Source organism: Bufo bufo, chromosome 2, assembly GCF_905171765.1.
Source record: "Bufo bufo chromosome 2, aBufBuf1.1, whole genome shotgun sequence".
In the NCBI taxonomy this organism is placed as follows: Eukaryota; Metazoa; Chordata; class Amphibia; order Anura; family Bufonidae; genus Bufo; species Bufo bufo.
This window is the reverse complement of record NC_053390.1, coordinates 212,612,029-212,639,976: the sequence shown is the minus strand read 5'-3', so window position 1 is coordinate 212,639,976 and position 27,948 is coordinate 212,612,029. Positions and strand designations below refer to the sequence as shown.

General features: G+C 49.7%; 1 protein-coding gene across 1 annotated transcript in view; it reads left to right on the top strand.

The window, feature by feature from the left end:
* The window catches only part of ANAPC5 (anaphase promoting complex subunit 5), a 55,437-nt gene extending 28,314 nt beyond the window's left edge, over positions 1-27,123 (top strand). The window contains exons 13-17 of the mRNA XM_040416117.1: positions 955-1,076; positions 2,475-2,582; positions 3,007-3,154; positions 10,809-10,971; positions 26,459-27,123. Of these exons, the coding sequence (XP_040272051.1) occupies positions 955-1,076; positions 2,475-2,582; positions 3,007-3,154; positions 10,809-10,971; positions 26,459-26,670 (753 nt within the window). The 3' untranslated portion in view covers positions 26,671-27,123. The remainder of the gene's footprint in view (positions 1-954; positions 1,077-2,474; positions 2,583-3,006; positions 3,155-10,808; positions 10,972-26,458) is intronic.
* The last annotated feature ends 825 nt before the right edge of the window (positions 27,124-27,948 follow it).

Here is a 27,948-nt window from a genome sequence, read left to right as displayed (position 1 = left end):
ATTGCAACCTAGGCCCAGTCACTAGACCCCGTCACTGGCATTGAACTGCAAATAGGCCATTTTACCATTAAATATGACCTCTCTGGCCTAGAAAGAGGCAGCAGCCTCTTTAAACAGCTGATCAGAGGGGGTGCCATGAGTCAGACCTCCCACTGGTCATATATTGATGACCAGGGCTGGTTTTAGGCAAAATGTGGCCCTGGGCAAAATTTTAAAATGGGACTTCAAATTCTGAGGTATTCTACCAACAGTCACATTCAGTCAACTTGGTAAAATAAGAGATGATCATGTACAACATTTTTAATAGTATAGCACCCCCACATGGTATACAGTATTACACCCCCAGCCCATCATAGTAAATAATTTAAGAGCCAGGGGCCTCATAGTATAACAGTCTGTATAGCACAATATTCGCTGCAATGTTCCCAGTGGCTGTTGAGCAGGGGGCCCCGGTCAATTGCCCAGTTCCCGCTCCCCCTTTCCTTCCCCCAACGCTGCCCTCTTGATGACCTATCCTGAGGAACTTCTGGAAAAACTTTCCATATGTGGATCAGGAGGTAGATTACGGTATAATGCGAGTTTCTCAGGTTCAGACAGGAAGTTTTTGTTTGTTTGGCAAGTATTAGCAGTTGCAGTAAACTTCCTGAATTATGACGAGTGAACTGTCCTGAAGATGTGTAGGCTGATTTAAAATTGGTGTACTCTAAAGGGTTTAGAATTTACTTACAACATTGGATTGACCAGTCTGGCAAGATTCCAGATGATCAGGCTGTCCTGTGCTAAACTGTTCCTGCTCTTTACTGTTTATGATGCTTCAGCAAGTACTTTGAGCCCTGATACATTTTTTAACCTTACTGTTCACAGTACATTGAGTTACCAAATTTTAGCTTGTGGTGTTTGTACAATTAAAGCGCTTACTCCGATTATTTGCTTACTTGATATTATTTTCCCCAGCTGTGGATGCTATTTGATCAGAAAATACAGTTTGATCGAGCTATGAATGACGGGAAGTATCACATTACTGAATCACTTGTGACTGGAATTACAGCCCTCAACAGCATTGAGGGATTATACAGGTATATACACCTCACTGATTTCCCCCTTCCACTGCTGTTTCAGTTTTTACTCGGTCCCTGTTAAGGCCTCTTTCACACGGGCGTCATGTTTTTGGCCCGGATAAGATGTGGGTGTGTCGCGGGAAAATGCGTGATTTTTCCGCGCGAGTGCAAAACATTGTAATGCGTTTTGCACGCGCATGAGAAAAATCGGCATGTTTGGTACCCAAAGTTTGGGTTAGGTGTTGTGTAGATTGTATAACATGGTTATAAGGGAAAATAATAGCATTCTTAATACAGAATGCATGGTACAATAGGGCTGGAGGGGTTAAAAAAAATAAAAATAATAATTTAACTCCCCTTAATCCACTTGTTCGCGCAGCCCGGCTTCTCTTCTGTCTTCTTCTTTGAGGAATAGGACCTTTTGATGACGTCACTGTGCTCATCACATGGTCCATCACATGATTTTTTTTAACATGGTGATGGATCATGTGACGGACCATGTGATGAGCGTATAAGGGAAAATAATAATGATCGGGCCCCCATCCTGATCGTCTCCTAGCAACCGTGCGTGAAAATCGCACCGCATCCGCACTTGCTTGCCGATGCTTGCGATTTTCACGCAGCCCCATTCACTTCTATGGGGCCTGCGTTGCGTGGAAAACGCACAAAGAGGAGCATGCTGAGATTTTCACGCAACGCACAAGTGATGCGTGAAAATCACCGCTCATCTGCACAGCCCCATAGAAATGAATGGGTCCGGATTCAGTGCGGGTGCAATGCACTCACCTCACGCATCGCACCCGCGCGGAAATCTCGCCCGTCTTGGGTTAAAATACAGAAAATGCATGGAGATGCCTCTCAGCCAATCACTGGCCGCAGTGACGTGCCTGAGCCAGTGACTTCTGAACGGGCATCTCCTGCCGTTTCCTGTTAGTTGGGACCAGGAAGCTGAGACCAACTGGAACCTGGTAAGCTTTGGACTGGCAGTGGGGATTGGCGAGGAAAGTAAAAAAAAAAATAGATAGATAGATTATATATATATATATATATATATATATATATATATATATATATATATATTATAATTTATTCTACCTGCATGTATAAAACAAATTCAAGGGTACTTTGGTACTTTCACACTTGCGGCAGGACGGATCCGACATGCTGTTCACCATGTCGGATCCGTCCTGGGCTATTTCGCCGTGCTGCGCCGGAGCTCCGTCCCCGTCCCCATTATAGTCAATGGGGACGGAGCGGCGGCACGGCGAAATAGCCGCAGGACGGATCCGACATGGTGAACAGCATGTCGTATCCGTCCTGCCGCAAGTGTGAAAGTAGCCTTATCCTGCCAGACAAATCCTTGTAATGTGATGTAAGCAGCAACACTTCTGATTAACAATTTGCCCTTCTTTGTAGGAAAGCCGTTGTTTTGAAAGCACAAAACCAAACGGCAGAAGCTCATAAAATTCTACAGGTGCTACTGATTCACTGTCAGAAAGTAAAAAACATGGAGATGGTTATAAGGTTAGTTACACTTCATGTATATGTAGCACTGACAGTTGTGTTCTGAACTTTGCCTCGACCTAAAGGTTTACCGGTAATTTACACAAAATCTCATCATGTGGGGGAAACAATGATATTTTTCAAGGATCTGTTTCTATTGGCCAGGATTTGACACGTGACCACTGCATCTAATTACTGCTTTTTGGTGCAGTGCTGAGGCCACTAATTGAGTGCAGCAATCATGTGTTGTCAATGTGACTTCACCACTGCAGCCAGGTAAACAGATCCTTGCCAGGAGAACTGAAGCTACAGTGACTTTTTTTCACTGTATTTTCCATTCCACCGCAAACATAGAAACATAGAATGTGTCGGCAGATAAGAACCATTTGGCCCATCTAGTCTGCCCAATAGCAAACCTGTTACTATATCTGCTCTGTCATTTCAGAGTCCTTCTATCCTTAGCAGAGCTCTACTGGAGATCTTCATGTCACCCAGTTGCATTGCCTGTCTTACTCCAAGCACTAGCCCTATCTAGGGAGTACCGTTTACAGTACTTGGCCTCAGAGACGGTGCTAAATGTGGCTTTTTCACAGGTAGGAAACTTTGAAAACTGGACGGTCCATCCAGCATTTAAACATGTTTTTCAGGAAGATACATATTTTTTTTCTTAGAGGGGTATTTTTGTTTTTTCAAGGTATCCCATATCAACAGGGTAGGGGATAACTATTGAACTGGTGTTGGTCCTTCCGCTGGGACCCCCACAGATAACGCGATCGGGGGCCCTGTACCCCCTGCTGATAGCAGAGCACTGTACTCCCATAGAAATGAATGGAGCAGCCACGCGCTTGTGCTACCGGCCGATTCGTTCATTTCAGGGCGGCTGCAGGTGGTACTAGGCCCTCATTCCCGTGATTGGTCAGGGTCCTACTACTCAGACCCTCTCCAATCTAATAGGTATGTGGATAGGGGAGAACTTCAAATAACTGGAATACCCCTTTAAGCTACCTGATCCACCTACCTGCTGCTGTCCACTTCCTGTCTTTGCTTGATTCATTGGAAATTCCACGAGAGAGGCCAGCTAAGTCAGTCAGTGTTGTTAGTGATGACCCGCCTCAGCCTGTGCGTACCTGAGCAGGCCTTGACTAGCATTTCTGTCATGTTGAGCAAAGACAGAAAGTAGATAGCAGTGGGGACTGGAGCAGAGGTGGTGTATCGGTCAAGGTAAAAATAATCTCCCTCTAAACAACTTTTAAAGTGTGCTTATTCATGCAAAAATGTTTTTGCAGCTGTAGAAGCATATGAAATGAAGCGCATGCAGTCCTTCCTTTAACATGAAATTGCATATTTTCTCTCTCCATGCATGCTGAGTAGGTCAACTCTTCCTATTGTAATGCTATTTCTGTGCTCAGCACTAAGAACCAGCCAGATGTCTCCCCAGGTCTGCTCACCTCTCATAAACACTGAGAATTGCAGCTGCATCCCCCTCCTCCTCTACTATTTACTGTATTACTGTAGTCTGATTTGGAAGGGAGCTGAAGTAGTTTTTGATAATTTACAGCAGGAGTAGGGACATTTTTTGCTGCGGAGGGCCATTTGGATATTTGTAACATTGTTCGGGGGCCATACAAAATTCTCAACTTAAAAATTTGACTGCTTTATTTGGTCAAATGACTTAGGGGTAATTTACAGAAATTGCGCTTCAATAAAAAAAAAATCTAGAGCACTGTATTTCTCGCACATTCCATTGGGGGACACAGACCATGGGTATAGCCTAGGTCATTACTAGGAGGAGACACTATGCAAATAAAAAAGAGAGCTCCTCCTCCACGGGCTATACCCCCATGCTCCACCGGGATGACCCCAGTCTTGCTTAGTGTCGGATAAGGAGGTGACATTTTAACTCTACTCCTGTTTATTTTTTTTCAGCAAGAGGACGCAGGGTCGCATTTTGCTTCCCATGTCTCTCGGTGGAGCGAGAGCCGGGGTTGAATTGGTGTCCCCGGCTACCTCCCCCAAGAAGATAAGTGGAACCGGGCTCGACCTGCAGCTCCGGCGACCTACCAGATCTGGGGTCACCTATCCTGCCCTCCTACCAGATCACTGCCACTCCTTGTGACAGCTGACTGAAGAGGTGACCCCCGCTGGTGTGGAGCAGAGGGCGAAGACTGCAGGGCGCAGATAAGTATATGCGGCACTCCTGCAGAGCCCCCTGCCCTCCCTCTGTCTCCCGATGTGACACTTAGGGCCCGCTGAGTGGGTGACGTTGAAGGGGGGGAAGGATTCCTGTCTGGGGCAATCTTTCTTACAGAAGTGGCAGCTTCCTCGGCCTCCTCCCACAGCGGTACTGTAACCAGCGCTGCTCGGTTCTCCTACTCTTCCGGCGGCCGCGACTCTATTATCCCCCGCTACGCCATTTTGGCGACGGAGCGCCTTTTTTTTCATACTTCCCTTCCTTGACGCGATTAGTGGGCGGAGCCCTATTTCTTCAGCTCCGGCGCTTCCGTCTCAGCGCTCTCCACCCGCGGCTGCTCCCAATTGCTCCTCACGGGTCGCGGTAGGATAGTTGTTTAGCTCAGTGTGCTGCAGGAACGGTAGGAGACCCTGACCTTTTTTTCTTTGCTGGGATTGCCGCCATCATGCCGAAACCGGGGCCCCCCCAAAAAATCCAAGGCGGCTCCTCAGGCCCCACTGGGGTCATGTAAGGCCTGCTGTTTGCCACTATTGGTCATTGGATCCTGTGACTCTTGCCTGGCCTCTGGACAGGATCATCCTCCCCCCTCCTCCTTCTCCTCTCACTCAGCCCAGTCCTCCCTCCGCCCCGTCATGGAATTTAGCCCAAGTCTCTCGGGCCACCATGGCCTTCATGAAGCGCATGGCCTCCATGGATCCTGTGGCTAACACCAATCCACCTCCCAGTGGTTCCCACAGAGGCCGCTCGGCCGCTAAGAGGCAGCGTACGCAGCAGCATCGCTCCTCGGATGATTCTGCTTCCCCTCCTTGCCTGGAGGCCCGTTCAGACACTTCCCCTCCTCGCAGGGACCATAGATCGGAAGGGGAACGATCCAGTTCGAACGAGGACACAGAGCTGGAACCCCTTGCCCAAGCTGTCCACCATGGTGGCAGACTTGGTGGCGGCGGTCTGGGATACTTTTGATATCCAGGGGGAATCTCCTTCCGCAAGTAGCCAGGAATTTCCTCTTTTCCATTCTAGGAAACCACAAACGGTTGTATTCCCCATCCATGGCGAATTCGACAAGGTCCTCTCTAGGGCCTGGGACTGCCCTAATCACTGATTTTCTGCCACGAAACGCATGGATACTCTTTATCCACTTCCGGCAGAAAATGTGCAGCAGTGGTCTTCACCTCCTAAGGTCGACCCCGCCGGTGGCCAGATTGGCTAAGAATACAGCCATACCTGTCTTGGACGTTTCCTCTCTACGGGACTCGGTGGACAGGCGTTTGGATTCTATTTCCAAAGCCATTTTCACTCTGGCAGGCACAGGCCTGCGGCCCGCTTTCGCCTCGGCCTGGGTATCCAGAGCACTTTCAGTATGGTTGCAGCGCCACCATCAGGACCTCGCGGAGCAGAATGCCTCTGCGGACACCTTGAACTTTGTCCTCCAGATGTCTCAGGCGACGAAGTTCCTCTGTGAAGCTTCCTTTGATGTTAGCATTCTTTTTGCGCGGGTTTCGGCCCTTTCGGTCACTCAGCGCAGAGAAGTCTGGTTGAAGGTTTGGGACGCTGACGCTTCCTCCAAGCGTTCCCTCACTAGCCTCCCCTTTGCGGGTTCCAGGCTTTTTGGTGCTAAGCTGGACGAGATCATCTCTGACGCGACGGGAGGCAAGAGAACCAACCTGCCCCAATCTAGATCCAAGCGCACCTTTTGGAGCTCGGTCCTCTGGTTCTAGGAACTAGTCCGTTCGTCGCTTCTCCTCTTCAAGGTCTGCGGCGGCCCCCTTCACGGGTGACACTCAGGACTCCCGCAAGAAGCCTGCCTTTAAGCCCCAACCTTCCTGGCGCCCGCGGCCACAATCAGCCCGCCCCGCGGCCCCCAAGCAGTCCTCCGCCTGAAGGGGGTGCCCCCACCTCTTGCGGTGGGGGGCCGACTGCTCTCCTTTCAACAGGTTTGGAGAGCTCACATCCAGGACGCCTGGGCCCTGGAAATTGTAACATCTGGTTACAAAATAGAATTAGCTTCCAGGCCTCCGGATCGTTTCTTCCCTTCTCGGGTTCCAGGGGATCCGGTCCGGGCCTCGGCCCTTTTGCAAGCGGTCTCTTCCCTTTTGGACAGGGGAGTGATTGTCCCAGTCCCCCTAGAGGAACAAGGCGCAGGTTTCTACTAAAACCTATTTGTTGTGCCAAAGAAGGAGGGATCAGTGCGTCCGGTCCTAGACCTGAAGCTCTTAAACAGGTCCCTGCGGATACGGAGGTTCCGGATGGAACCCCTCAGCTCAGTTATTGCTTCTCTTCTTCTAGGGGAGTTCCTCGCGTCTGTGGACATCCAAGACGCCTATCTGCATGTCCCTATGTCAGAATCTCACCACAGGTTCCTGCGCTTCGCTGTCGGCGGACAGCATTACCAGTTTGTCGCCCTTCCCTTTGGGCTGGCGACAGCCCCTCGGGTATTCACAAAGATCTTGGCGCTTCTCCGTACCAGGGGCATATCTCTGTTGCCCTACCTGGACGACATACTGATAAAGGCTCCCTCCCTTCCCCAGGCCAAGGACAGCGTCCGAATCACTGTTCAGACTCTGGAACAGTTCGGCTGGCTGGTCAATTTCCAGAAGTCCTCTCTTCACCCCTCTCAGAGGGTGACCTTACTAGGGATGGTTATGGACACCACGGCAGCTCGGATATTCCTTCCGGATCCCAAGTCCTCTTGGATACAGGAGTCGGTGTCTCGCCTCCTGCACTCCCAACGTCTCTCCATCCGGGAGTGCATGAAGGTTCTGGGGCTTATGGTGGCCTCATTCGAGGCCGTCCCCTTTGCCCAGTTTCACACTCGGCCTCTGCATCGGGTGATCCTGTCCTTTTGGGACAGGACATCGCGCTGTCTGGACTCTCGGGTCTGCCTGCCTCCTCGGGTTCGTGTAGAACTCCATTGGTGGCTGTCCCCTCAGAACCTGACTTCAGGGAGGTCCTTCCTTCCGATCTCCTGGGCGGTCGTCACCACCGACGCCAGTCTCCTGGGTTGTGGTGGCGTTCTCCAGGCCCGGACGGTTCAGGGGATTTGGTCGGTGGCAGAAGCCCGCCTTCCGATCAACGTGCTGGAGCTCAGAGCAATTTTCCTCTCCCTTTCTCATTGGACTCCTCTCCTAGCAGGTCACCCGGTAAGGGTCCAGTCGGACAATGCCACAGCCGTGGCTTACTTCAACCATCAGGGCGGGACCCGCAGCCGGACGGTGATGCAGGAGGCGGAAAGGATCCTCCAGCGGGCGGAGACTCATGTTCCAGTACTGTCGGCAGTGTACATCCCAGGGCTCGACAATTGGAAGGCGGACTTTCTCAGCCGCAACACAGTGGATCTGGGAGAGTGGTCTTTACATCCGGAGGTATTCGAGGACGTCTGTTGCCGTTGGGGCCGCCCGGACGTGGACCTGATGGCTTCCAGGCTCAACAACAAGGTTCCCACGTTCCTGGCCCGTGCTCGGGATCCGGAGGCATATGGGGTGGACGCGCTGGTGTCTCCTCTGTTTTTCCACCACTGCCTCTACTACCAAAGGTCCTTCGCAAGATCACGACGGAAGGGATTCTGACCATTCTCATCGCCCCCGATTGGCCTTGCCGCGCCTGGTTCTCAGACGTCACTCGGATGCTGGCAGACGTTCCGTGGCCTCTTCCTCTCGGGGAGGACCTACTGTCTCAAGGACCGCTCTTCCACCAGAATTTACGGTCACTTCGTTTAACGGCGTGGCTGTTGAGACCGCCATCCTGAAGAAGAGGGGTTTCTCGGACTCCGTTTATGAAGACCATGATCAAGGCCAGAAAACCAGTTTCCTCCCGGTTATACTATCGTACCTGGAAGGCCTTTCTTGCCTTTTGTGAGAAGCTAGGCTTCTTTCCCCTTCGTTTCTCGGTTCCGGTGGTCCTCCCTCTTCTTTCTCCAGTCGGGCCTTGAGATGGGAATGTCCCTGAAAGGCCAGGTCTCGGCTCTAGCCATTTTCTTCCAGCGATCTCTGGCTCTGCTCGGTCCGGTGAGGACTTTCCTGCAGGGGGTGGCGCATTCGGTTCCTCCGTATGTTCCTCCCCTGCCCCCCTGGGATCTCAATTTGGTTCTGTCTTCGCTCCAGGCGGCTCCCTTTGAGCCTCAGAGGGAGGTTTCCTTGAGTCTTCTCACCTGGAAGGTGGTCTTTTTGGTGGCCATAACCTCGATCAGGAGGGTGTCGGAGCTGGCCGCTCTTTCCTCTAGGGAGCCCCTTTTTGGTCTTCCACCAGGATAAGGCGGTGCTACGCCCGGTTCCTTCCTTTTTGCCCAAAGTGGTCTCCTCCTTCCACCTTAATGAGGATATGGTCCTGCCTTCTTTTTGTCCATCCCCGGCGTTCCGCAAGGAGCGCGCTCTCCATTCTCTGGACGTTGTCCGTGCTCTGCGGGTGTACCTGTCGGTTACTGCCCCTTTCCGCCGTACGGACGCCCTTTTCGTGATTCCGAAGGGCCTCGTAAGGGTCTGGCGGCTTCCAAGGTCTCGGTGGATTAGGTCGGCTATTGCCACGGCCTATCGTTCCCGTGGCAGGGTTCCCCCAGCTGGGGTTACCGCGCACTCCACCAGGGCGGTGGGGGCCTCCTGGGCTAGGCGTTATCGCGCCTCGGCATCTCAAATTTGTAAGGCGGCCATCTGGTCGTCCTTACATACCTTTACAAAGTTTTACCAACTGCACTCTTTGGCATCAGCTGATGTTGCCCTTGGGCGCCAGGTATTGCAGGCGGTGGTTCCTGTTTGACCGCTGGGCGTTTCCGCCTGGAGGTGCTGATCTTTTTCCCACCCCATGGACTGCTCTGGGACGTCCCAGATTTTTTGTGAAACTCACCTGTAAAATCTTTTTCTCGTCTTTTCAATTGGGGGACACAGCTCCCTCCCATTCTTACCTGTTGCAGGAGGGGTTGGTTTAGTTCTTCGGGACCTCGGGTTAACGGTCCGATGGCGGTATTCATTTGTTCTGGTCTCTGTAGTTTTTGTCTCCTACTGCTTTTGCACGCACTGGGATCCTCCCGGTGGAGCATGGGGGTATAGCCCGTGGAGGAGGAGCTCTCTTTTTTTTTATTTGCATAGTGTCTCCTCCTAGTAATGACCTAGGCTATACCCATGGGTCTGTGTCCCCCAATGGAAAAGACGAGAAAAAGATTTTACAGGTGAGTTTCACAAAAAATCTCCTTTTTTGCAGCACAAAATGGCGCCTGCACTATATATTACAAATAGTACAGAAGCCATTTTGACCACACATAGCAGTCTAATATTTAAGTTGAGAATGTTATATATTTAGTTCTTTATTTGCCATTAATGACAGCCAAGCTCATCCTAGAGGGGCTTTCACTCTCCCTGTCTCTTTCTTTGCAACTGTCCCTGCCTTTATCTGTTTCTCAGCCTCAGATCAGACTCTCTCCGGCCTCATCAGACCCCCAATAGGCCTCCCACCCTCAGATCAGACATTTAAAAAAAATAAAAAAAATAAACTTACCTCTCCAGCTTCGGATGGCTCTGCCACTTGGCAGATTGACTTACCCTCCTTGGTCTTCTTCCTGCCGCGCTGTACTGTGACCTGACAGCGCACAGCGCCAAGTCATAGTGCGCGTCTACGTGCGCTACGTCCTGACACTGTACGTGTCTGGACACAGTGTGGGCCCGGAAGAATACCAGGAAAGGTGAGTACAGCCAGTGCAGCACTGTTCTCACCTTCTTGTGCCTCTCGCATGCTAATGACCGCTTCTATAATGGAAGCGGTCATTAGCATTTTCTGGCAAGGGTCCGGAGGCCACATGAAATGGTCACAGAGGTTCCCCACCCCTGATTTACAGAGTCTGTAGGTCAGAAATTAGAGACTAGACTGCAGCAAAGTAATAAACATGCCTCTTGCCCCTAATAATATTTATTGAAAGTTTGTGTACAAAGATATCTATTCACATATTTAGTTAAAAAAAAGATTGGAAAGCTTTACCATATAGCATGTAGTTGTTCTTTTAACCTCTCATCTCTCCATCTTTCCTGAATTTTTGATAACTGAACAAATTTAATACTGTTGTATTTCTACAGCTGATGCTTGGCATTCCAGAGCAAGCCCTGAATATTCTGCATATGGCAATAGAGCCCATACTGGCTCATGGTGCCGTTCTGGATAAGGGCCGTGCAATGTTTCTTGTGGCTAAATGTCAGGTAGCCTCAGCAGCATCATATGCACCCCATAAAAAGACTGAAGGTAATCATTTTATACTATTCATCTTTATACCTTTACTACTTTTGCCCAACTATTTGTTAAATAGTCACTACATTTTCAGACAACTTTGTATAAATCAATAGTACAAGCGACCATAGGAAACTTTGTAATATGTATTTTCAGAGAGAAATGTCTAGTTCTCAGCTGTTTACCCCCTTCCCCCCTTGCTAAATGCTTTTCTCTTTGAAATATGCTTTGAATCAATGCAGTATGGGAGCAGCTCAACTGAAGGACCTGATTACATATGTCAATAAAAGACTTTGGAGAGGGCAGGGAGGAGTGAGCATGAGCAGAGTAATACTGACAACGACAAATTAGACTGCTGCAGCTAAATAGGAAGTTTATATCTTAGTCCAATATACTTTATTCATAACCATACAGATCACTATTTCTCTGTAATGTCCTCCATGATCCTAGGTCTGATTTTTAGTAAGTAGGAGAAGGTTATGAAGCAGACTCTCCTCTACTTTCTGAGTGCAGTGAATGGGAGATGGTGTACACCCATCAGAACTGGGAAAACTGCAAACTAGACATTCAGCCTGAACAGGGGAAAACTGCTAAACAATAATGATATAATGACCAGAAATACTGGTATTCCTCATGTACACACTGTACTATTGATTAATGCAAAGCTTGTTGAAAGGTTGGTGGGGGTCCCACACCTAACACTCCCACGGATCAGCTGTTCACTAGTGACTGAGCTGAGCTGTTGTAAGCCGACACAGCTTTCTGCTTCCTTCTCTGTCCACTGTGTTTCCGACATTGACAGCTGCCGCAAACAACTGATCGGTGGGGGTACCGTGTGTAGAATCAATATGATATTGATGACCTATCTTGAGGCTAGCTTATAAATATATGGAAACCGGAAAACCCCTTTAATGTGTCATTATGTACATTGGTGCAAAATGATGTCCTTTAGTAATGGCAAACATATTTTCTCGCCCAATTTCCTTGGGGGACACAGAAGACCTTGGGTATAGCTCATCTCCCTAGGAGGCGTGAAGACTGTTAAGCCCCTCCTCCACAGCTATACCCTCAGCCTGGAGAGAGAGACTGCCAGTTTTTGCTTAGTGTCCAAGGAGGCAAGACACTCCCTGCTCTGCAGGGCTGGTTTCTCCTTGTTTCAATTTTAGATTTTTACTTTGTTTTATTTTCTTTTTGTTCCAGATCATCAGGGATAACAGAGACGCACTAGACCTCTCTGTTCTCCCGGGGTTGAGCTGCGCCAGTGCCGGTCACCCGCACTGCGGCCTCCCCCACAGAAGGCAAGGTGGACCAGGGCAGCCCAGCTCCCCTGCATCCCGCCAGCGCAAGGGTCGCCCGCACGCCAAGTCCCTCCCCCAGCGTCCTGCCACTACGGTGCCAGTAGCTGAAGGGGCGACCCTGCTGGAACGGACCGAGGGTGAAGACGGCTATGGTGAGAGATTGGCTTCTCCAGCCCTACGTCCCCCCCCCCCCCCCCCCTCGGTCTCCTGCGTGCCTGACCCTTACCTGGGCCTATGGACCCTTCTGTCCCTGCTAGACCTAGGCTGGCCCTGGGCTGCCGCAGGTCGACATCTGCTCCCTCTCTCCTGGCCTCCAGGACATTGGCACCCTTGTTCCTACAAGAGGAATGCCTAGGGAGCTGCGGAGGTCCGCACCTAGCTGCCCCTGACGGAGGGGTCATGCAGGCGTCCCACCCTCACAGACCCGGTCTCAGGGTCCCCCTCCCTCTTACCGGCCACTACTTCAGGGCCAGAGGGCCCGCGCCTTGCTGCCACTGACCCTCCCTGCTCTCACGGGCACCGGTCCAGGGGAAAGGTGGTTGTAGCTGCCGGCAGGGGTGAAATCATATGGAGCGCTGTTCTAGGCCAAGGGCCCGCTCCAGGGGTAAAATGGCTGCCGGGTGCAGGGTCCTGACTTCCGGACACCTGGGTGGGCACCGCGGCCTGCAAAGGAGCGCTTCAACAGCCCCGGCCGACCGTCGGAACCTTCCGGTCGGCCGGGCGCCGAAGTCTTGTGTTCCACTTCAAGACGATCCCGCTCTATCCGGGTCCCCGGCTCGCGGGGTGGGCACCCGCGGCCGGTATGTGCCGCTCCGTAGGCCCGGCTGGTACTTTAAGTACTTGCGGCCCCGGTCAGCCGGGCGCCGCTAAAAATTTAGGCCCCGGCTCTTCCGGCCCGCGGGGTGGGCACCCGCGGCCGGTATGTGCCGCTCCGTAGGCCCGGCCGCTACTTTAAATACTGTGCGGCCCCGGTTCGCCGGGCGCCGCTAAAAATTTAGGCCCCAGCTTCACGGCCTACTAGGCCGCAAAAATTCAGGCCTCTGTTGGAGGGGGCTGGAACTTCTCCAGGCGCGAATTTTTCCCGCCTGGAGGTTCCCCCGCCCACAGAGGATGGGCCTGTATGGGTGGATCTGTGCCCTGTAGGTGGCATCTGCCTCAGTGAGGCTGTGTGTTTAAAAAAAAATAAAAAATTTTTTTATTATATATATGACTTGTGGGCTGCGCAGGACGCTGCAGCCTCATCTCAGAGTGCTGCCTGTATACATGCCCCCCTTCCATAGGCGGCATGGTGTCGCGCTCCCCGGCTGCGGCGCTGCCAGGTTCTTTTTTCCCCTTCTGGGGTTTTTTTTTGCCCTCTCCGCGCTACGGCGCTGGTCAAGGTGCATGCTTTTTCTGTAGGCAACATTCGTCACCCTCTCCAGTTATGGTGCCCGCCTCCTGGGCGGGATACTGCACTCTCCGTAACTGCGGGTTGGCCTTGTGCATGATCCCCCTTTCTTTGGCGGCCTACTGCAGTTTCTCCGGATACAATGCTGGCCATGTGCACGACCCCCTTACATAGGTGGAACACGGCACTCTCACTGGATTCGCTGCTGGCCATGTGCGTGCCCCCCTTCCATAGGCGGAACGCTACACTCTCACTGGATTCGTTGCCGATCATGTGCGTGACCCCCCTTTTTTAGGCGGAATACTGCATTTTCACCGGATACGGTGCTGGCCATGTGCACGACCCCCTTCCTTAGGCGGAACGCTGCACTCTCTCTGGATTCGCTGCCTGCCATAGGCATGACTCCCTTCTGTGGACGGCATTCGGCACTCTCACTGGATTCACTGCCAGCCATGTGCATGACCACCTTCCATAGGCGATATGATGTACTCTCATTGGATTCACTACCGGCCTTGGGCATGCCTCCTTCCCGGGTGGCGGCATACATACACTCCCTCGGTCGGTGGTTGTTCTCTCGCCTGTACATTGTTGGCCATGTGCATGACCCCTATACATGCACTCTCTCTGGATCCACCGTCGGCCACATCATGACCCCCCTTCCGTGGGCGGTGTACGCACTCTCACTGGATTCGCTGCCGGCCATGGGCATGCCTCCTTCAGGTGGCATACACACATTCTCACCGACTGCTCGCATTCTCCCTGAATGCGATGCTGGCCTTGTGCATGATCCCCCCCCCCTTCCTTTTCTGGGCGGCATACTACGCTCACCAGATACGTTGCTGGCCTTGAGCATGGCCTCTAACATGGGCGGAACGCTTGCGCTCCCCTTGGATACGGTGCTGTCCTTGTATGTGCTGTACTGGACTTGCACATGTTCCCCTTCATTGGCGGAGTGGTTACACTCTCACGAAACTTCGGTGTTGGGTGAATTGTTGCACACTCACTTAATGCTAGGATAGCCCTATGCATGTCCCCCTTTTCCCTAGGTGGACCTCCTGCGTTTCCGCTGGATACTGTGTGGCCATGTGCATGGCGCCTTTCTGGGCGAAGTATGGTATGCCCTACTTCTCTGACGTAGGTCCGGCCTTGGGCATCTCCCCCTTTTTGGGGCAGGCCTTTGCATTCTTGCCCACTGCAGTTTGCCAGGTACATTTCCTCCCTTTCGGGGCGGTCAGTTTGCGTTCCATCGCATTCCATATTAGTCTTGTGCATAACTCCTTTCAGTTTGCACTCCCGTAGATACTGTGGCACTCTGTGGCTGGCCCTCTTCGCGGTGTTATATTTTTGCAGTGAGCGGACGTTCTTGTGCGTTGTTTGGGCCGTGTATGCCTTCTCGTCCTGTAGGTGGGTTGGCCTTCTCACTGCTTACGGGGCTACTCGTACGTAGCCTCCTTCCTCCTGCGACATTCTTTTTCTCTTGGGATACGATGATTGCCGCAAGCCTTGCACTATTCTCTAAGGAGATCATTCTGGTGCAGTGTGGTATGATTCTTTCCGGATTGGCGCCCTCGGTGCTTCAGTCTGATCTGCTACCAGGTTCGGGCCGCTCTTCTTGGGAAGGTCACCCAACTTCTCTTGGGTGCTCGCTTATACAGGTCCGGGGGACCTCCACCTTGGGTTCTTCAGGGTATTCGCCTTCTGCGTGGCGGTGAACCGGGCGTCTCTGTGTAGCGGTGTTCTGCTTTTGAGCTGTCCTATGGCCTCTCTGTTGCCCACTCCCCCTTTTTTGGTTGGAGGGTGTTATACCGGCCTCTGTCTCGCCTGCCTTTTCTCGCCGGCTCTGTTTGACTCCCACTCGGTACAGATCATTCCGATGTGGCGTCTGTTCCGGCCACGCTTCAGAGGCTGTTCCTTCACTGCCCTTCCCTCTGGGGAGAGCATGTTTGTTCATTTGGATGGTTATGGTGTTCCTTTTCAGTCTCCCTTGTCCACACTGGCTGTACTAGCTGTGTGCCTAGTTACCGGGTCTACCGCTTTCTGTCCTCCCGCTGGGTGCAGATTGCGTTTTTTCCATTCTAGGCAATGTTTCGGCTTTGGATTCACCTTCTCGGTAACTTGGGAGGACTACCATTTGGTCAGGATTGTCTTTTGATCTCCCACACCGGAACTGTAGTCTGTCTTCCTGTGGTGGCTACATTGGCTTCGGCTTTAGCCTGTCTTGTCCTGGCGGTTGCTGGGCGGACCCTTCGGTTCCTGTCCGTTTGTCCTTCTGCTTCCCCACTCTGGGGGGATACGGGACAACCTTGCTCGGGGGCCGACGGGACCAGTTCTACCGACTGTTCTACCCGTGTTACTGGTCCGCGCCTGATCATTGGGTTTTCACCCGCTTGCCCAGGCGACTCTAGTGGGCTCGCTAGTGTTCGCTTCTAGCCGAGTTTTCGTCCAGGATCTGTGGTAGGACTTAGGGCTTTACCTGGGGTTCTGTGGGAAGCTGGGCGTTCCCCCACTCTGCCTTTCTCCATGGTTCTGTCTTTCTCCAGTCCGGCCTGGACCTGGGGCTGGGACTCTGTTGCTTGAAGTATCAAGTGTCATTCCTGTCCTTCCTCTTTCAGCGTTCCCCGTCCCTCTGGGCCTGTCAGGAACTTCTTCCATGGAGCGGCTCTTGGGTTCCTTTGTACTGCCCTCCGGTACCGTCCTGGGAACTACATACTGGGCTCTTGGCGCTCCAATTTTTCCTTGGAGCCGTTACAGAAGTTCTCTCTACTCCTTCTGTCCTGTACGGTTGGGTTTCTGTAGCCATCGTGTCTCTGACGGGTGCCTGAGTGGCGGCCCTTCTTGTTCCGAGCCTTCTGTCTTCCCCCAGGACAGGACTGTTCTCCATTCCGTCTCTTCCTTCCTTCTGAAGGTGGTATTTGTCCTTCATTTCATTACGGCAGTCGTCCTCCCCTTCCCCCCCCCCCCGGGAACGGACACTTCACCGATTTGGACGTTGTTTGGGCCTTGCAGTTTTTACTTGGAGATCTCCGACTCTTGTCGAGTTCGGTCTCTTATGTTTCCAGGAGGTCCGAGCAAAGGGTTGACGGCCTCCAGGGTGGCTTTCTTCCGCTTTCTCAGAGTGGCTCTTGTTGTGGTTGCCGCACCAAGGGCAGGGTCCTGCTTTTGGTGTCACCATTCATTTGGCCAGGGCCGTCGGTTTTTTCCTGGGCCGGAGGCTTTAGGCTTCGGCCATCCATTTGTGCAAGGCGGTCACTGGTCTTCCTTGCACACCTTACCGAGTTCTACAGGGTGCATACGCGGGCTTCGGCGTATGCTGCCTTGGGCCGCCTGGTCTGCAGGCGGCGGTTTTTTTTGATGCCTTCGGGTGCTTCGCCTTGGTGCTGTGGTCCCTCCCCCTTTGGACTGCTTTTGAACGTCCCAAGGTCTTCTGTGTCCCCCAAGGAAATTGGGCGAGAAAACGAGATTTTTGTATAACTTACCAGTAAAATCTCTTTCTCGCTCTTTCCTTGGGGGACACAGCACCCACCCATTCTTTGTTCTTCTCTGACTGTTTCCGAGTTTGTTTTACCCTTAGGGTAGTTGGCTTGTTGGTTCCAATTTTTTGGACTTTGCCTTTTCTCACTACTTGGACACGCAACTGGCAGTCTCTCTCTCCAGGCTGAGGGTATAGCTGTGGAGGAGGGGCTTAACAGTCTTCACGCCTCCTAGGGAGATGAGCTATACCCAAGGTCTTCTGTGTCCCCCAAGGAAAGAGCGAGAAAGAGATTTTACTGGTAAGTTATACAAAAATCTCGTTTTTACTCCACCTAAAATATTACTGATATTAGGCACTGCAACTTGACATACTGATAATAGCAGAGCATGACAGATCATATGTCCAGCCACTTGTATATAAAGTCAGAATGATGTCAGTATCAAGAAATTTCTCCCACATCCCTACATTTTGCTGTTGATACACTGTAAATAAATGTTTTCTTTTATTAACAATATTTTCACTGTGCAACGGATTCTGTGATATAAATGTGTTAACAAGCCAGTGAATATAGTTTTAAAATGAACTTTTAGGGTGTATCCACACAAGGTTCCTCTAATATTTTTTTGTGTAACATTTTAGGATTTCAGCAGGATGTTTTTTTTTTTTCTTATCACAATTGACCATTATCTGGTGATTTAGTGTGCTATTAGATGTGCGGCTTGAGCTGGACAATTAGCGATAGCTGCAGTGTAGTACCCGTGGCTCAAGCCGCATGTGTAATAGTAACCTCTGCAAAATGGAAAACAAACTTAATGACATGATGAATTGCTGCAGATACAGATGGCTAGTATACTGAATGTAATTTTGGTGTGAAATAGAGTAAGGCTACTTTCACACTAGCGTTCGGGTGTCCGCTCGTGCGCACCGTTTGAAGGGGCTCACGAGCGGCCCCGAACGCATCCGTCTGGCCCCAATGCATTCTCAGTGGAGGCGGATCCACTGAGAATGCATCCGCCTGCCAGCGTTCAGCCTCCGCTCCGCTCAGTGAGCGGACACCTGAACGCTGCTTGCAGCGTTCGGGTGTCCGCCTGGCCGTGCGGAGGCGAGCGGATCCGTCTACACTTACAATGTAAGTCAATGGGGACGGATCCGCTTGAAGATGACACTATATGGCTCAATCTTCAAGCGGATCCGTTCCCCATTGACTTTCAATGTAAAGTCTGAACGGATCCGCTCAGACAACTTTCACACTTAGAAAATTTTCTAAGTTTTAATGCAGACGCATCCGTTCTGAACGGATGCGAACGTCTGCATTATCGGAGCGGATCCGTCTGATGAAACATCAGACGGATCCGCTCCGAACGCAAGTGTGAAAGTAGCCTTAAATGTAATTTAATCCAGTCCAACAACAAATGCCACCTTAGGCCAATTTCAAACAAGCCAGTTTTCCATCCGGGTGTGATCCGTTTTGCGAATGGACATTTATTTCAATGGATCTGTGCACATGAGCATCATTTTTCACTGATCATCTTTCTGTTTAGGAAAAATCGCAGCATGTTCTATATTAGTTTTTCACACAACTCTAGTTCCATAGAAATGAATGGGGCTGTGTGAAAAACGCAAGGCATCCATGGTTGCTAGGAGATGTTGAGTGTTATTCTTCAGTTTTTCTTCATGCGCCTGAAAAATAAATGCAATCTGAAAGGAAACGCTAACCGAATTGCAGAAAAACTGATTAAACCTGTGTGCGAGGAGCAACAGGGGTGCTGCCATTACTCCAAGAGGTTGATCTCTCTTTGCAGCTGCCACATCCTCTCCACTTTGATTACCCCTTCAGGACCCTGCCATTTTTTACCTTGGGGACCAGGCCATTTTTTGCAAATCTGACCAGTGTCACTTTATGTGGTGATAATTTAAAATGCTTTTACTTATCCAAGCCTGTCTGAGATTGTTTTCTCGTCACATATTGTACTTCATGACAGTGGTAAATTTGAGTCAAAATATTTCATTTTTATTTATTAAAAAATACCAAATTTTAATTACCAAGAATTTGGAAAAATTCGCAATTTTCAAAATTTTCATTTCTCTGCTTTTAAAACAGATGGTGATACCTCCTAAAATAGTTATTACTTTATATTTCCCATATGTCTACTTCATGTTTGGATCATTTCGTAAATTACATTTAATTTTTTTATTTTTTTGGGGACGTTAGAAGGCTTAGAGGTTTAGAAGCAGATCTTAAAATTTGTAAGAAAATTTCCAAAACCCAATTTTTAAGGACCAGTTCAGTTCTGAAGTCACTTTGTGGGGCTTACATAATAGAAACCACCCATAAATGGCCCCATTTTATAAACTACACCCCTCAAGGTATTCAAAATCCCAAAAAATTTTGGGCGGAATTAGGTGACTGGTACTATTTTTGGGGGGATACGCCTTATTTGATCGCTTGGTGTTGCACTTTTTGTGATGTAAGGTAACAAAAAAATAATTGTTTTAGCGCAGTTTTATTATTTTTTTTCCTTCGGCATTCAGTTGAGGGGGTGGATCATGTGATATTTTTATGGAGCTGGTCATTACGGACGCGGCAATACCCAATATGTCTTTTTTTTTACAATTTTTTGTGTTTTATTTTGGGAAATTTTTATTTTATTTTTTTACTTGAAACTTTTGTAACTTTTTTTTTTTTTTTTTACGCTTTATTTTTGTCCCACCATGGGACTTAACTTCTGGGTAGTGTAAGGCTACTTTCACACTACCGTTCAGAGCAGGTCCGTCTGATGTCTGCTCAGACGGATCCGCTCCTATAATGCAGACGTTTGTATCCGTTCAGAATGGATCCGTCTGCTTTATAGTTTAAAAAAAATTCTAAGTGTGAAAGTCGCCTGAACGGATCCGTCCAGACTTTTTACATTGAAAGTCAATGGGGGACGGATCTGTTTGAAGATTGAGCCATATTGTGTCATCTTCAAACGGATCCGCCCCAATTGACTTACATTGTAAGCTGAGCGGAGGCTGAACGCTGGCAGACTGATGAATTCTGAGCGGATCCGCGTCCACTCAGAATGCATTAGGGTTGGACGGATGCGTTCGGGGCCGCTTGTGAGCCCCTTCAAACGGAGCTCACAAGCGGAGCCCCGAACGCTAGTGTGAAAGTAGCCTTAGGCGAGCATGCATTCGGCCGAACACAAATTTTATGGCATTACAGTGAGTGCCAGTACCTCCGCGCACGTTTATTGGCTGCGTAGCAGCCAACAAACGTGCGGGGAGGAGACTCGAGCATCGCGCTCAAGCACACTCTGGGTTCGGCCGAACATTGTAGAGTCTCCTCCCCGCACGTTTGTTGGCTGCTACGCAGCCAATAAACGTGCGCGGAGGTACTGGCACGCACTGTAATGCCGTAAAATTTATGTTCGGCCGAATGCATGCTCGCCTAACACTAGCCAGAAGTTAAGTCCCATAGTGGGACAAAAATAAAACGTAAAAAAAAAATAAGTTACAAAAGTTTCAAGTAAAAAAATAAAATTAAAATTTCCCAAAATAACGCAGCCAATAAACGTGTGCGGAGGAACTGGCACTCACTGTAATGCCGTAGCCATGTTGGCTACTGGCATTACAGTGATTGGCTTGCCGTAACACATCATCGGGTGCTATATAGCACCCAATGACACGTGTTCGGCTCAGTCTTAGTCAGGGAGAGCTGTGCTGAAGAAGGGACAGATATTGTAGGGAGTGAAATAGTAATATTTTAGTGAAAAAACTTGTTAGAGACCCAAAAGTCCTTTTAAGGACTATAGTTGTATATGGCTGCAATATATAATTAGCGCAACCTGCGCTAAATTGCATGGAATTGTTAGTGCCGTTTCTGATAGTGACACAATTCTGCTACATCTTTTACTTTACATTTGCGCAGCCTAAATATCTGTGACATTCAGCGCGATTGTTTGGCCGCTGGTGACAGCGACATTACCAGCGCTACATCTCATGTATAACGTTTACCCATTCTAATTCATTGTAATTCTCAGTGTAATTTTTTATTAGCCGCTGGTGACTGCGACATTTCTTGCGCTATACCTCCTGTATAACGTTTGCGCATCCTAAAATTATCTGTGACATTCAGTGTACTTTTTTCATAGACGCTGCGGACAGCGACATTATCTGTGCTACTGTCACGGCCTTTGGTTTGCGCTGTGACACTGTTGCCACACTTGCGTTTGCCCGCGGCAACATGTTGCTGTGAGAGCATGCGGTAGCAGTGTCTCGGCCTTCTGGATGGTTGCCACGCATGCTGTTGCCGGTGGTAACGTGTGGTTTGGCATGCTTGTGTGTGCACTTCCCCTTTTAAGTGGCTTCCTTCCTCCTCGGTTGGATTGGTCGTCGGTTGGATTGCAGCAGATAATGCTTCCGGTCGGTTGAGCACCACCCTGTCTTCCACAAAGTCCAGTCTCAGTAGCCAAGAGTCTGGTCAACAGAATCCTCACCCTGATACTCCTTCCTCCCACCATGGGAAGTCTTGGCAAACTAGTGTTCCCACACTCTGCTATTACGAGGAGCTCTTTTCATCGCCATTCCTTGATTTGGGCCTCTCGACAAGCCCGCTTGAAAAGGGACATGAGGAGATATTGTGCCCTGATTCCCAAACTCTTGAGCATCCACAGTCACAAGAAGATGACGGTGGTGAATGGCAATTAGTGTCTCAAGAGGTTCATGATGAGGATGAGACACAGTTGTCAATAACTGAGGTTGTTGTTAGGTCAACAAGTCAGGAGGATAACCAGGGTGAGGAAGTGGAAGAGGAGGTGGTGAACAATTAAGTCACTGACCCAACCTGGGAAGGTGGCAAGCCGAGCAAGGACAGCAGTACAGAGGGGGAGTGATGCGCAGCACCGCAACAGGCTGGAAGAGGCAGTGGGGTGGCAAAAGGGAGAAGGCGGGCCACACTAAACAGGCCTGCAACTGTTTCCCGGAGCACCCTCTTGCGACAATCTCCCTTGCCGCCCCACTTTCCCCATCCACCAATATCTTTCACGGTGTGCAGTACCAGCCTTACACCAGCATGTGTCCCGTAACATCACACGTGCCCTGACCACCGCAGTTATTGGGAAGGTCCACTTAACGACTGACACATGGACAAGTGCTTTTGGCCAGGGATGCTACATTTCCCTGACTGCACACTGGGTGAACAGTGGAGGCCGGGAGCGAGTCGTACCCTGGGATGGCACAGGTGCTCCCGACGCCAAGGATTGCAGGCCCTACTTCCATCAGGGTTTACGCCACCACCTATGTTAGTGGCTGCAACCCCCTTCTCCTCCTCTTCCACTTCCCCCTCTGAATTATCATCTTGCAGCACCAGTCAGACATCAGTCAGTAGCTCGAAGCAGTGTAGCACTGCAGTTGGGAAGCGGCAACAGGCCAAGCTTAAACTGATCTGCTTAGGTGACAAACAGCACACCGCCGCAGAGCTGTGGCAGGGGATAAAGGGACCAGACTAAGCTGTAGCTCTCGCCACTCAACCTAGGACCAGGCATGGTTCTGTCTGATAATGGCCGTAACTTGGTGGCGGCTTTGAAGCTTGGCAAGCTCACACACATAGCATGCCTAGCCCTCGTGTTTGCCTCAGCTACTGGTTAAGGTGCGCCGCTTGTGTGCCCATTTCTGCAAGTCATCGACAGCATCCGCCGGCCTGGTGACGCTGCAGCAGCGCTTGCAATTGCCAGCTCACTGACTGTTGTGCGATGTGAGCACGCGCTGGAACTCGATGTTCCACATGTTGGCCAGGCTTTGTGAGCAGCAGAGGGCAGTAGTGGAATACCAGCTGCAACATGGTCGTCACCTTTCCAGTTAGCTTCCGCTTTTCACAAGCAACAAGTGGGCATTGATGTCTGACTTCTGTGAGGTTTTACACAACTTTAAGGAATCAACACAGATGGTGAGTGGCGATAACGCTATTATCAGAGTAACCATCCCACTTCTGTGTCTACTCAAACGCTCGCTGGTCACATTTAAGGCGGACGCTTTGCATGTGAAAGAGGTGGAGATGGGGGAAGAGAGTACACAGTGTGATGGCCAGACCACCCTTAGTTAGTCTTCTCAGTGCGAATTGGATGATGATGAGGAGCAGCAGGAGACGGTTGCCTCCGCTACAGAGGGTAGTACCCATGGAAGTTTTATTCCATCTGTTCAGCGTGGATGGGTAGAAGAGGATGAGGAGATTGAGAGTCCACCTCCTGATGAGGACAGCGAAGTCTTGTATGTTGGGACTCTGGCACACATGTCTGACTTTGTTAGGCTGCCTTTCCCGTGACCCTCGTGTTGTACGCATTTTGGCCAACACCGATTACTGGTTGTTCGCCCTTCTCGACCCCCGCTACAAAGAGAACTTCTCATCTCTCATTCCTTTGCTGGAGAGGACAAGCAAAATGGTGCAATACCAGAAGTTCCTTGTGGAAAAATTACTCCAAAAATTTACAGCTGACAACGCTGGCTGCAGAGTACGTAGTTCGGACACGTGACACGAACTGGTGCTCTACGCCTTGGAGGTGCTGGCCTGCCCCGACGCCAGTGTTTTATCAGAGCGTGTCTTTAGTGCTGCTGGGGGCATAATAACTGATAAGCGCATCCACCTGTCAACTGAAAATGATGACTGGTTGACTCTTATAAAAATGAACAAGGTCTGTATTGCCCCTGACTTCTCTACTCCACCAGAGGAAAGCGGCTGAACATAAAGGCACTCTAAATGTAGCTTTTATGGTGTATTGAATACACTGTATTCCCATGCACCCCTTCCACCACTAAAAAGGGTATATGGTTCAATCTCCCTTTTCTCGTCATCCTCCTCCATCATATCAACATGCTTATTAGGCTGCGCTCGCACTAATGTTTTAGAGTGTCAGCTCAGCAGCAGGCCCTCGCCCATAATGTTTTTGAGGGTCACCAGCAGGCCCTCACCCATAATGTTTTAGAGCAGGGATGGCCAACCGGAGGCTCTCCAGCTGTTGCAAAACTACAACTCCCAGCATGCCCATACTACCTACAGCAGGGCATGGTGGGAGTTGTAGTTTTACAACAGCTGGAGAGCCGCAGGTTGGCCATGCTTGTTTTAGAGGGTCAGATCAGCAGCAGACACTCGCCCCTAATGTTTTAGATGGGCAGATCAGCAGGCCCTTGTTCCAATGGTTTTTGAGGGTCACCAGCAGGCCATCAATCACCATTTTTCAAGGGTGTGTAGGATGCCCTCCTTTATGTGTAATAAAGGGTGTATTGTAGTGCCGTTTCCTTGTAATTTTTGGCAGCCCTTTCACTTAGTGCATAGGCTTCATGAGTGTAGGAGTCCCACTACCTGAACAATTGTACCACAATGTGAACGAGGCCATCCTTTATGTGATATACAGGTTGTATCTGAATGCTTCTTCCTTTTAATTTTTGGCAGCACTTGCACTTTATATACACGTAAATATACAGGAAAAAATGTTTCCTAAGAATTTTTCTTTGAAAATCGATTTTATCTTTGATTATTGTCAGTCTGTAAAAGTGGCGTACTACTCAGACAACATCATTCCCAGCAGCGACCTTGGAGTCCAAGATGCATCCAGACATCCTCCCCATGCTGTTCCCAGCCGTTTCAGTGGTGTTTCCATCAATTTCCGACCTTTTCCTGTGAACCAGACACCCTTCTCTCTTCGGAGCAGGGGGTGCCTGGTTTAATGCTCTGGTTCTCCCATTGACTTCCATTGTGCTCGGGTGCTCTGTAGAGCACCCGAGCATCCCGAGGTGTTCTACTCGAGCACCCGAACACTTTGGTGCTCGACCAACACTACTTCTGGGGTCTGATCCCCTCTGCAATGTATTACAATACAATATGCTGATAGCCTGTCTGTGAGACCTAGCCTAAGGGCTGGATCTCACAGGCTTCCGTAGAAGGCAAGCCCTGATGCCTATGGAAGGCATCGGGCTTGCCTTCTCTGCCATCGATGCAGTGACGGGGACCGATGGAGATGCAGAGGGCACCTATACCCTCCGCAAACCCTTTGACCGTGATCAACCCTATGAGCGTGATCAGTGTTTTCAACAATGCCGGCGTATGCAACAGGGGCCCGGCTGTCAGTGACTGCCGGGTCCGTGCTGCTGATCGGGCAGGCGCAGCTCCTGCACCCGCCTTATCAGCCCGCCGTACATGTACGGCGCTGGTCCTTAAAGGGAATCTGTCACCAGGTTTTAGCATATTAAGCTGTCACCATTGCCATGTACAATAAACTACCTTATTTCATGCTGTGGTCTTTTATCGTTTCATGGTGTCATTTTGATTAAAAAGCGCTTTTTATGTTATGCAAATGAACCTCCAAGGTGCCCAGAGGGGCGCTGTGCTTCTTCTCTTTAGCCCAGTAACGCCCCCCTGCAGTGCCCAGCCTGCCTTAATTACAGCCCAAGCATGCCTCCTAATGAAGAAATATCCTCAGACAGCCGAGGTGAACGGCGCCGCCCTCTCTGCTACATCATCTAATACATTCCAGCTACGCCCCTGGCTTCTTCCTTTCGGCCGCCGGAAATCTCGCGCAGTACCGGCAATGGTGACAGCTTAATATGCTAAAACCTTATGACAGATTCCCTTTAAGTGATGTCCACCAGCGCCATACATGTAAGGCGGGGGCCCTTAAGGGGGTTAACAGGGCCAGGCAGTGAAAACATCATCACACCTGGCCCTGTCAAAGTGCAGAGAGCACAGCAGTTGCAGAGAGAGCAGTGCCTATAGGTGTAATGGCCCCCATTGCTCTTAGAGGCTCATTTGCACTTATTAAAACATTTGTCGCGGTCACATAAGTACATGGGACCAACACAGATGCCTTCAGCTGCCAAGCGCACATGTAACAGGTCAGCCAGTTTCATAAGTACAAATCTGCTGACAGATGCCCTTTAAGATTAATTACACATGTATATAAATCTAATGTGGTTCCCAATTGCAGGATGTTTAGGTCCTAGGACAATAAAATACTATATACTATAGGGGATAGACAGCACATACCTTGCTACTTATTATATAGATTCATTGAAGGGGGTCATTGATGGGCCAACCTCCTGAGACCTTCTCCAGTTATGAGAATAATCCTACCTCGTCTGCCGCACTCTCCTATAGTGATGGAAAATATTGTCAAAACACTATAATCATTGATTCTCAAATGGAACCACTGTTCTTGGAATTGGGAGTATGCAAGTGGTTGGACCCCCAGCAAGTTATTGCCCCATTAAACTTATGTACAAAGGTGTAAAGAAATTAAATAAAATAATGTTCCATTCAGACTTTGTATTGTCTCTTTCTCCAAACATTTAACTTGTCTTTTCTGTTTGTTTCAGCATTGGAATCAGCCATTGTAAATCTGAACGAAGCTAAAACATACTTTTGTAAAGTGGACTGCAAAGAACAGATTCGAGACATCCTGTATATGCAAGCCAGGCTGTACAATAGTTTAGGGAAAATTCAAGAGCGAAACAAGTGTGCCATGCTCTTCCGACAGATCCATCAGGAGCTGCCATGCCACGGGGTCTCATTATTAATCAGTCTATAAAGTTTTTTAAAATGCCAGCCATGGTTTACTAGGTCCTTGATTGCATGGTCGGATAGCAGTCTTAACATGCAGGAGTTAAATTCATCTCTGTGTTCAGACCTCCTTTTAAGGATACCATAATACAAGACAATTTGCCTAGGTTTAATAATGTTCCAATATTTTACATTATCAGGACACTGGTTGTTAAAGGACCATACACTGAAAGGAAAATAATCTCCATTGGTGGAAATAGTTTACCACTCTCCACTCTTGTCAATATCGTTTATGTGCATTGTGTATATTTTGTTCAATATCTAACAAAATGTTCTGGCCATAGGGTCTATTTTTTTTACAAATGAGCAAAAAATAAATAAAAAAAATGGCTATACCTGTTATGACTGGTGGAGCAAAATCTCTCCTTTTGGAATCCAGATTTCAAGGGGTTATTCCGGAATTGATAATGATGACCTATCCTAGAGATAGTGATGAAAGACGATGGTCACAGCAGCATATCCAGTGCATCATTTATTGGAAGCCTTGAGTGCACACACAAACAAAGTACGACGTTTCGGCTACGCGTAGCCGAAACGTCGTACTTTGTTTGTGTGTGCACTCAAGGCTTCCAATAAATGATGCACTGGATATGATGCTGTGACCATCGTCTTTCATCACTGTTCCTGGACTGCTGTGGATCTGCGGTCCCATCGTGGCTGTTGCATTCCGTTTTTTTTTGGTCTAAAGGTCTGGTTGTGCTGCTCTACTACTTACTATTTTTTGCTATCCTAGAGATAGGTCATCATTAATGCATCAGCGGAGGTCCAAGTCCCTGCACCCCCACAAATTAGCAATTTTGCAGGAGCTGCCACGCTCACCAAAGCCAGCACCGGGCACCTTTAAGAGCATGGTGCCGTACATTGTATAGCGGCTGTGCTTGGTATTGCAGCTCGGCACCATTGACTTGAATAGTGAGCTGTAGCTAAGCCATGTGACTGATGTACGGTGAAGTCACATGTCCTAGGAAGAGGCGGCAACACCGTCCATTAACAGTTGATTGGTGGAGGTCTCGGGTGTCCAACCCCTGCCGATCTGATATTGATGACCTATCCAGAGGATAGGTCTTCAATATAAATTAACAGACAACCCCTTTTAACGGGTGTCTGTAATGAGGAAATTTCCTGTTAAACCCGGCACAAACATAAACACTAATTTAGCCCCTTCCTGACCACCAACAGGACATGTATGACACCTGCTCAGGAGTTGAGTACGTTATAGGCGCCAGGTTTATGCTGTTTTAGATAG